This window comes from Xiphophorus couchianus, chromosome 9, assembly GCF_001444195.1.
Source record: "Xiphophorus couchianus chromosome 9, X_couchianus-1.0, whole genome shotgun sequence".
Taxonomy (NCBI): Eukaryota; Metazoa; Chordata; class Actinopteri; order Cyprinodontiformes; family Poeciliidae; genus Xiphophorus; species Xiphophorus couchianus.
The window spans coordinates 11568361-11579083 of NC_040236.1; the positions used below are offsets into that span (position 1 = coordinate 11568361).

General features: G+C 37.9%; 2 protein-coding genes across 2 annotated transcripts; both read right to left on the reverse strand.

Annotated features, from left to right (window-relative positions):
• Positions 1–497: 497 nt before the first annotated feature.
• On the reverse strand, positions 498–4635 carry LOC114151002 (carboxypeptidase N subunit 2-like). The gene is made up of 3 exons (XM_028027878.1): positions 2842–4635; positions 740–2510; positions 498–683 (listed from the first exon to the last, which is right to left on the reverse strand). Exons 2-3 carry the CDS (start codon positions 2507–2509, stop codon positions 498–500), a joined length of 1956 nt encoding a protein of 651 aa, XP_027883679.1. The 5' UTR covers position 2510; positions 2842–4635.
• Positions 4636–4786: 151 nt separating this feature from the next.
• On the reverse strand, positions 4787–10723 carry LOC114151012 (leucine-rich repeat-containing protein 15-like). Its single transcript, XM_028027889.1, has 2 exons — positions 10379–10723; positions 4787–6888 (listed from the first exon to the last, which is right to left on the reverse strand). The coding sequence occupies exon 2, from the start codon at positions 6879–6881 to the stop codon at positions 5181–5183; it is 1701 nt and encodes a 566-aa protein (XP_027883690.1). The 5' UTR covers positions 6882–6888; positions 10379–10723; the 3' UTR covers positions 4787–5180.

Below are 10723 nucleotides of genomic sequence, written 5' to 3' on the forward strand. Positions count from 1 at the left end.
ATAGTTATCGCAAAAGACGTTGAGTTTCTGCCTCCTGCACAGGCTTCATGATCACTTCTCTCCTGTAGGAAAAGTGAGTGAGCTTGATGAGTCTATGGTTCATTCTTTCTCTGCGTTGCAACAGCCGATAAAGAGAAATGGTGAACTTAGCCAACACCAGTGAGCAGGTGATCTCAACCACAAGCAGTGAGGTGTAGATCATCGTCCACATTTTGCAGTCTTGAACTTTTCTACTGATGTGATGAACGTAGGACAGTTTTGATTCTGGAATACAAGTAGAGTTTACAAAAGGAGTTGATGTAGTAGGAGTCTCTGGTTGGGTTGTTGTTGGAAGGGTTGTCCGGAGTGTGGTCGTTGTGGGTTTTGTTGTTGTGGGTGTAGTTGTGGTCATTGTGGTGGTGGGTGTAAGTGTAGTTGTGGTTGGTAAAGTAGTCATCATGGTAGATTGTGCAGTTGTTGTCATAAGTGTTGTTGTTGTTGTTATAGTAGTTGTTTGTTTAGTTGTTGAAGGTGTAGTTGTTATCAGGGCAGTTGTAAGGGTGGTGGTGGGTGCAGTTGTCATAGTGGTAGGGGCAGTTGTTGTGGGTGTAGTTGTTGAGGTGGGGGTTGTGGTTGGAGTGGTTGTCATCATGGTTGTTGTGATCATTGTTGTGGTGGTTGGAACTGTTGTCGTGGTAATAGTCCTGGGGGTCGTCGTAATAACTGTACTCTCAGTTGTTGTTGAGGCAGTTGTTGGTACTGTGGTGGAAGTAGCAGTGGTTGATTGTGTTGTGGTTGCTGTTGTGGTTGTGGGTGTGGTGGTGGTTGGCTGTGTCGTTGTGGGTGTGGTGGTTGTTGGGTGTGTCGTTGTGGGTGTGGTGGTTGTTGGGTGTGTCGTTGTGGGCGTGGTGGTGGTTGGCTGTGTGGTTGTGGGCATGGTGGTGGTTGGCTGTGTGGTTGTGGGCGTGGTGGTGGTTGGCTGTGTGGTTGTGGGCGTGGTGGTGGTTGGCTGTGTGGTTGTGGGTGTGGTGGTGGTTGGCTGTGTTGTTGTGGGTGTTATAGTGGTTGGGTGTGTCGTTGTGGGCGTGGTGGTGGGTGTTGTAGTGCGCAGTGTGGTGGTAGTGAGAGTGGTTGTCGGTTTTGTTGTTCGAACTGTGGTTGGTATAGCGGTCAGTAAGGTGGTGGTAGTGGGTGGGAGAGTGGGGCAAACTAACTGATCCTCGTTTAACAATTTGATTTCCTGTTCTTTCAGATGTTCTGGATACTCACAATGCACCTTTGGTGTGAGCTTATGAGCATTGGTTTTTATCCAGTGATAAAAATCTATCAGATTGCAGTCACATTGCCATGGATTGTTACTAAGGTCAAGTTTTTTGAGTTTAGTCAAAGAGTCAAAAACATCCCCAGAAAGTGTCCGAAGGTCATTGTTGGCAAGCTTGATTGTGGTCACAAATTGAAGATTTTCAAATAGTTGTGCATCCAATGACTTTATCATGTTGCCTTGGACGTTAAGCTCAGTGAGCTTCTCGGGTCCGTCAAAGTAATCAGGAGACAAGTTCACAAAATTATTTCTGGAGAGATCCAGCTTCTTAACTTTCTTCAAGGAGCTGAAGATTCCCTTAGGAAGCGTGCTGAGATTGTTTTGTTGGAGGCTCAGCTCAGTCAGTTTAGGCATTTCACCAAAAAGCACCGGCGGCAGGCTGGTCAGTTGATTATTTCTTAGGTTCAATGTTTTAAGCTTAGGGAAGCCAACAAAATATTCTTCAGGTAAACTAGTCAGAAGATTATTTTCCAAAAACAACTTAACAAGCTTTCCTTTATGTGGAAATAAATTTGGGGATAGTTCACTGATCTTGTTTCCTTGCAGACTTATTTCCTCTAAGTCTGGTAAGTCCATGAAGAGATCTTCAGGAATGGTGGTGAGCTGATTTTCATACAGCCGTATAACAGTCAGTTTTTTCAGGTTTGAGAACCAGCTTGTGGATACTGAAGTAAGATTGTTTTTACCCAAATTGAGCTTTTTAAGATTAACAAGATTGTCAAATATCTGGTCTTCAATGAACTCAATTTTATTTCCATGTAGCTGTAGGTTTACCAACTTTGTTAGACCATCAAACAAACCTTTCTCAAGTCGAACAAGCTTGTTAAACTTTATAATAATTGTCTCCAGATTGCTGTTTTCTTTAAACAAACCTAGAGGCACTGACCTCAAAGGATTATTGGATATTTCAACACTTTTGAGCTTTACCAAACCATCAAATCCTCCAGCCTCAATATTATTTGTTTCTGTTTCCATAAACTCCACCTTTTCAAGCTCTGGACTTCCAGCAAAAGCTCCACTGGGGATTGTATAAATCCGGCTGTTCACAAAGAAGACCTCTGTCACACCAGGTCTCAGAGTGCGGGGGATTTCCGTTGCAGACACACCATAGACTTCCTGATTCTCTTGTTGATCGGGTTGAGTAACGGAAAAGTCAATCAGTAAAGATAAAAGGAAAATGATGATCTCTCCATTCAACATTCTTGACATTCTACAAAAAATGGAGGAGAAAAATGTCATTCCTAGTTTGTTAATTAATAATAAATTTCAATTTCTCAACTCAAAAGTTTGAGTTTATTTTTTTTAGCATGATAATAAATATAATTAGCATGTAAAAGTTTAGCATGATAGTTAGTTGGCTGATTTTAATCCGTGTGGTAGGTTGGTGTCAAAAACGTAAGAACGAAGACAGTATAATAAAAAAACAGATGTAATAAAAAACTAGAACATATATTATAAGACCATGATAACAATATACTCCACTGACCAAAAAGAATTCCATAATCTAATATTTACACAGAAATAGCAAACGCTTTTCTTACCTTAATACTTGCAACTAGGATGGACGCATAAATAAGTGCAGTCTCATTTCTTATCTCAAAACACAAACATGTAGACCTCTAAGTATATAAAGGCATGTGAGGCAGGGTGTAGCAAACCTCTGGAGCCAGAGATAAGAGCAGGGACAGCAGCTTGCTGCATGACTCTGTAGTATGATGCCAGAAAAACTTGAGTTTAATAGTCAATACGATTTGGTTAAAAAATAGTTTTGTTTTTGAAAGAAAACCAGACAGGCAGCTCTGAAAATATGGCATAGTTATTGGTATATACAGTATAAAGTATATATACTGTACTTTAAACAATATAGATATGTGTATACCCTTCTCAATTATAGATGAAAAGTCTTTATTCATATTCAGTCAAACCCATCTTATAATTTCCTACAAACGTTTTGGATGTTTCCACTTTGCTCTTATTGAAATTCGCTCTGAATGGATCGTGGTCCACGAAACCTGCCCTCTGTTGTTTATTTGTGTGAGTCATTTGCTAGTTTTAACTGTGCTGCATTTAAATGATGCTTCAGACTGGGAGAACTCTCTGCATTGGTCACAAACAAGTTTAATTTTATCAGCTTTGATTAAGATCAAAATGAATGTAAAATTTCTTAAGCTTTTTCCATTTTTCTCCTCCAGCCGGCTCTTTTTTATTATGTCTCACTGGAGCAATGTAGTTTCTTAAACCTCTGTCACCCAGGGTTTGTCTTTATGAGTATTCTGAGCGAATGACTAATGGATTTAAAACAAACAAATAAATAATGTTAAAAAAAATCCTGCAATGATACCATTGTGCTTCCTAGAGTTTGGTGAAAGAAATTGTATTTCAGTAAAATGCAGTAAATATTCAACTACAACATGTAAATACCAAGCCTAAAAAGCACATATCTAATGCAATGCTCTCTGCTAACTCAATTCAATAGCTATTTTGTCTATAAAGGTAGTTTTGTTTATTAACTACTGAGGTACGACTTCTATAATATTTTGTGATTTGTGAGCATTTATGTTTTGCGAACATGCAGCTATTTTATAACAATAAAATGAATTCTTTTTATTCTGGTTCTATTCCCAAAATAGCTGCAGGAAACACAACTTTAAACACTGACAGTTTCTTACGATCTGAATGTTATCTACAGCTTCCTAATTGGTGTTCCTCACTCCCTCCGCAGAGAATTGATGATTATAAGGCTCAACATCCGTTTGTTTTGTCTGGTCTTTGCATGCAATACAGTCTGGTAAATTTAGGTTTTAAAATGGGAAGTTTCATTCGTTCCACTAGATGGCGTTGTTGTGGATGGGTTTTGAAAGAACAGCAATCTTCATTGACATATTGCATTGCAGATAGAAGTGAATTACAAGATTGCTTGATTGTAACAGTTTACTTCTTTCATGGCAGCATATTTTAATTAGAATTTTGTTTAGTAAAATCCAATTTAGTTTTAATCACAACTAAATGTTTGTGATTTTAGCTTCAATCTAGTTTCACTCAACTAAATATTAGTAAATGGTCTCATATCTCAAAGATATGAGACCATTTGAGGTTTCATAAGATTTTAGGTCTCATATCTTTCTTCATATCGAGTAAAATACTTTATCTTTGTTATGTTTGCCATAAACAGACACAGATTTACTTTCTGCTTTGAGCAAAATCTAAAGTAGTCTCAAAGACTATACCCACATTTTCATATGGAACGTAAAAATATTTTATTTATTTAGTTTCTAAATAAAATTGTTTTGTCAAGATAAAAAAAAGACTCAATGATGAATACTATCACTAAAATGTTTTGTCAACAAAATGAACATTGTAACTCACAAAGCCTTCTTTCAGTCAGACTGATTTATAAGATTTTCTTTCATGTTTTCTGAGATAATATTTATATACCAGCCATGTTGTTAATATGAATATCTATAGTAATAAAAACATAAAGCTGTCTATTATTAAGAACAAAAGTTGTCAATTTATTCAGAATACAGAGGCATTTTGCATTAAAACTGTGTTATAGTACACACTGCATTACCCTTATGCCACAAATGATAAACTGCTTACTAATTGCATTGTTATTTATAGAGAAATCAGTATCAAACTGTCATGGCTATTGCAAAATACAGAAATACAGAGGCCTGGTTCACGTTTAAGACAAAGGTGCTGTTCGGTCACAACATTATATGGTTCTTCATTTTACAGCTAGTGAATGAGATGTTCATGTCCTTCATTTTTGAGTCACATAACAGAAGACAAATACTGACTGAAAGTGTGGCCTTTGAGGATCTACAATCAACAATGAATTGTTTCCCTTCACTTTAAAAGTCTCTGATTGTGATCTAGTTTACAGCACTGAATTCCGACTCATTTGGCTTATATTTTCATTTCCTCTCCTGTTTCTCTTCCAGTAAATGCAGCCAATGATGACTGAACTGATAATGACAGTGGAGACCACTGCAAGTGCAATAAGAATAAGTGAAATATTATTAGCCTGTACACCTTGCCCTTTTCCTCTGTTGGTCACATTCTCTTGCTTTGACGTTGGTGTGGTCAATACCTCAGCTGAAGGCGAGATTTGTTTGGGGAGATCTGTATGGGGTCTCCTCTTCTCAGTTGAGGCCAGTACAGGGTCTTCAGAAGGGCTGACAGCCATCAGATCCTCATCTGCAAGCATTGCTATTATCTCACCCTTCAGATTCAAAGGAGTCTCACACACCACAAGAGTTTGGTTGACCTTGGATGGGTACAGTTTGAGCCAGTTCCTCAGAGGCAAAATATTCTTGTCGCACCTCCAGGGGTTCTGCTGTAAAAGGACATTCTCTGCTTTAGCAAGTGAATCTAGATTGTGCTGGGGCAAGTTAGGAAGCGAGTTATTCCGCAGGTCAATCTCTCCCAGGTTGTTCAGGTCCTTCAGAAAATCCGAAGGAAGGGAGGTGAAGAAATTGTTCTCCAAAGATATGTTGACCAGATTGGGTAGTTCTTCAAACGTTCTGGCTTGTAGGCTTGTGAGTCGATTGGTGTGCAGTGAGACCTCTCCGAGTTGTGTCAAACCTCTAAAGGCGCCTTCAGACACATAGCTGATCTGGTTGCGACTGAGAACCAGAAGATGTAACTGAGTCAGGTTCCTGAATGTGTCATCATCCACACGGCTTAGTTTGTTGTCATACAACCACAGCTCCCGCAGGGCCATTGGCCCAAAGACCCCTGGACTCAGACTCTTCAGGTGATTTTCATACAGGGAAATCTGGTAGAGGAGAGGCAAATTACAAAAGATCCCCTGTGGAAGAGACCACAGTCTGTTGTTGGAGATAAACAGTTTCTGGAGCTTTGGAGTCTTTGAAAAAAGCATATGGTCAAGATAAGTAATTTGATTGTCCTGGAGACTCAGTTCCTCCAGGTTATCAAGGTCACTCAAAATGTCAGCTGGAAGCTCTGTCAGTAGGTTCTTGTTAAGGCGCAGGATTTTTAGTTCAGAAAGACCCTTGAATGTGTCACTGAATAGCTGACTTGCATTGTTTGCAGCAAGTGATAAGAACTTCAGCTTTTTTAGGGCATGAAAGGTCTCCACTGGTATATAAGTGAAGCGGTTCTTGCTCATGTCCAGTTGTGTTAGCTCTGTTAGCTGGAAAAACCACCTTGGCCGGATTGCAAAGAGCTTGTTGTATTTCAGATTCAAGGTCTGAAGTTTCTGTAGCTTTTCAAACAGCGTCTCAGGGAGATCCTGCACTTCAGTTTCCGTTATTACAATGAACTTTAGATTTAATGAGGAGTTGAATGTGCCAGTGTGTACCTGGCTCAAAGCAGTTTTTACAATCACAAAGTGCTCAAGAGAAGAGGAAAACTTAGTGAGATCTTCATGTTTCAGAGAATAAAATTTGCAATCAGAGAAGCTGATGTGGGTGGTAGATGACGGCACATGTGTGGGGAAGTCAGAGAGGCTATGGCACATGATGCTTGTTTTTTGACATTGACATCCAGGTATACAAGATGAAGTAGCAGCACCGAGAGAGCAGAAAAACAGCAGCAAAGAAGTTACCACATCCATTTTGGTCCTACAACAGAAGAAGAAGATATGTTAAAGAAATAGTAAAAAACAAGTCATTTATCAGATATTTTATTTCAAGTGTTTTATGCTGTCGATACTTTTGCACAAAAAAGTCTCCTTAGTATTGCAAGCCTCAATCATAAGACTTTTGCTGGATTCATGTTTGGATTTTTTCGTTTGTTTGTCAGTTTTGTTTGGGAAATTTCAAACCATCTCTGTAACATAAGGAGCCCTTTAGGGCCCCAATAGTTTTTGCGTTCTCTCACAATAATGTACTGATCAGACCATGCGGCATAATTGAATACTGTAAGCCTTTCTTACGGTGGCCAATGGAAAGAAAGAAAACATACATCCAAACTACTTGGACTATTTTTGAGTTATTATCACGAGGTAATAAGTCATCTGACAATTTTGATTGTGTCTCTTTTGTGTTGGTCTGAATGGTTATTAAAGGGCCGTTTTCATTTGCAGTTCCATCTCAACCATGTACAAACAGACATAAACATGCAGTGAATAAATCGATTGTCAATCAGTTTTTTGCACCAAAGAGTTAAGAATAAATGCTGAGGCTCTTTAAATGTTTATACATTTGACATTTTAAATTGACATTTGTGACTGTATACAAAATAGACTAGCAAATATTGCAGTAAGCATATTGGAAGGGAACACAAAAGAAAAAATTTTCCCATATCGCCTAGAGAGCTCCGTACAGTACAATGGTTTCCAAAAAAAGAAAAATCAAATCAAATCAAATATTTAGCCCAACTTGCTACTATAAGTTTATCTTTCACAAACACACATTTAAGTTCAAAATCTAAAACTTCCCAAAAAATTTTGACTTAATGAGTAGAAGTTAGTAGTCACAACTAAATGCAACAGAAATATTTTACACTGTAATATTGCAATATTCCTAAGATAAATATCTTAGGAATATTGTAAGCCCACTCACATAAACCCTCTCAAATGAATCAATGATGTAATGATTCATTGCATCATTGATGCAATGATGCAATGGATCATGAACAGAGATATTTTTAAAAAGAAAATATCTCTGTTTTATTTATTTTTTTGCTTTTGTTCCTATTTTTGTTTTGTTTGAGAAAAGAGCACCTAATGAAGCATTAAGCTGAAAGTTATGAGTTCTCTCTCTCATATTTCATGGTTTTGTCACAAAAAAAAACTTTTTTTGGTAAAATGTTACATTTGAAAAAAAAAAACTCACTACAAAATATATTTTTCACAAGGGAAACTTGAACTAAACTAATTTACTAAACAAATATTTTTTTTGAAAAAAAGAGCACTTTGCTTCCTCCATAGGAACAAAAGTTATAGAGTCCCTCTTGAACTGCTGTGGATTGCTTTAATGCCACCAAGGGATCCTATAAATCAACACCATAACACAGAAAACATACCTACAGATTAGAAATTGTGTGTGCAGCCTCAGCGGTTGTTTTATGCCGGACAGAAACATTAGCATGAATTGATCCAGTGTTGCCAGTGGGTAGGATCACTGCCTGCCAACACTGCTGACCCAATTGACTGCTAAATCACAATGCTTAGAGGGCTTTTGGCAATATAACAATTTAAAACAACATGCTACAATGGCTATTTATCTTTTTCAAGGTGATCAAAAATATTTTTTCAAAAGAATGATGAAAATTGTTTTGAATGGTACATCTGTAAATGTTTTCTTTGTCTGTCACTATTAAAGATAACTCGTACTTGACTGAGACTCAGGCAGTTCTCCCCTGTTTGTAATGCCACTGGTAAGTTTAGTATAATGTCCTACTTCCTTGCACAAATCCTTTTGTGGCTTGAGGCAAGGAAACGTGAGTCATTTCTTAGTGGTTGAGGCACTTTGGGAAGTTGCTACTTCCTCCCAAAGGAACAAACTCTCCAAAAAGGCTCTAATGAGGTCAGTTGCCGAGGCAGCACATTTCTTTTTCCTTCTTAAACCCCCCTATTGAGAAACTGCCTGCAAATCTTCAGTGAAGGGTGGTGAGCAGGGCTGTGGCTACAAACAGACATGTGGCACACATAGATCGGAGAACGGCCGAGTTACTGTGTGTTTTCTTAAGCTGAGCGGACCTGGGATCGCACGTGGCTTGACTGCTCTACTAGTGGTTGTTAAGGCTTTGGTTACCAGGTACAAACAGGTTGTGAAGGACAGTGTTTTTTTTAAATTTTGTGTCCAAGAGACAGAGAAACACATCACAAGCATGTTTGCATAATTTAATTTCTAAAAGGATTAGTATCTCTGCTCTTTCTCTCTTTCTTTTTTCCCTTCTTTGTTTCTTTTTTCTTTCATTGGTTCTTTCTTTCTTGTTCTCTATAAAACAGGTTTTAAAAGACGCCCAACTACCTCATGGGCTTTTACAGTTTCAGCACGTTATGTCTGTTTCCAATTAAAGTTTGTGGTAAGTGCTCTGTTCGTGTAGAGTAAACGACTTAATTATGATTCAAATGTTGTTGCTTGTTTAATGATATAATACATTTTCTTGCACAGTCTTTACCAATATCATTGTTGGGTCCAAAATGTCACAATTAAATAAATACATAGGATGTTAAATACATGTGCAATACTTTGTCCCATAACAATGGCATATGTTTTCTTCTGAATTGTAAATATACAGTTTAGTCTTCATGGATTAGCTGAAAATCGTCTCAAATTGTTATTTCCAGATGTAGTAAATTATTTATGTACTTAGTTAAGTTTTGAATTTTTTGTATGAATATTCAAGACTGGGGAAAATAGGGGAACAGAGGGTACAGCAGCACCCCCTTGTGGATGAAAGATGACACACATGTTAAAAGTTTGCAAACAAAAATCCTTAACCAGTGTTGAATATATACTTACATCGCAAAATGAATTGGAAATCAAAATTCATAAAAAGTATTGTTTATAATATCTGAGACCATGAGCAACTTCTCTGTGACTTAGTGGAATATCTTACAATATAAAATCACAACTGAGCCTTACATAACCGTAGCTTAGGGACACTAAGGCGCATACTTTTATCCATGTGCATAAACAGCAGGAATCCTGCTCTCATTATAACAAGGCAGAGAACCATAATGGTCCTTTGCCAAAGTGTGGGCTGAATCATGTCTCTGTACTTATATACTCTGACTGGAAAATCCCAGATGGCTCATCAGCCTGGTGTAATGGGCAAAGCATTTTAATTTCATTGTAAAAGTCTCACGTTTTCTGCTTCTCCCACAGCTGGCCTATAAACCAAAGTGTTTCTCAAAAAATCAGAACCAACAAACTTTGTGATCTAAATCTAGGAAACGTATGCAGAAAACCAAATTGTTATCAACGAGGAAAATAACAGGAATGAAAGCTAATCAAAACCAATGGGTTTATTTTTAACATAAAAACTTAGTTCCTCTGTTATTCATATTTGTTTCACATTTCTACATAATAAAGAATCTCTTCTATGCTTATTTATGATGAGCCTCTATCAAACAGCACAAAGTGTTTTTGCAGAACTTACCCTCAGTTGTCCTTGTCGATCACTGAGCAGAGTGAACTGGTTGGGTTATCTTTTATGAACAACACCCTTCCTTCCACTTCTTCATTAATCCTCTCAAAGTTTCCTTCTGAACTGTCACACTTTCACATTTCCCTGCTCTGTGTCATCTCTTAAAGTTTCCCTTAAATCAGCTATTTGTTTTTTTCTCTCTTTCTCTCTAAACCCTGGGAATTTTGAGGATTTCTCTGTCTCCCTGAAGCTCTGCTGGGACTGTTCAGCGGCTCTGATGCCTCTTTGTAGCTTTGAAAAGTAGAGGGGAACAAGCCCAACCCCACTGTTTTACTCCCTGTCTGAACTGATTTTGCT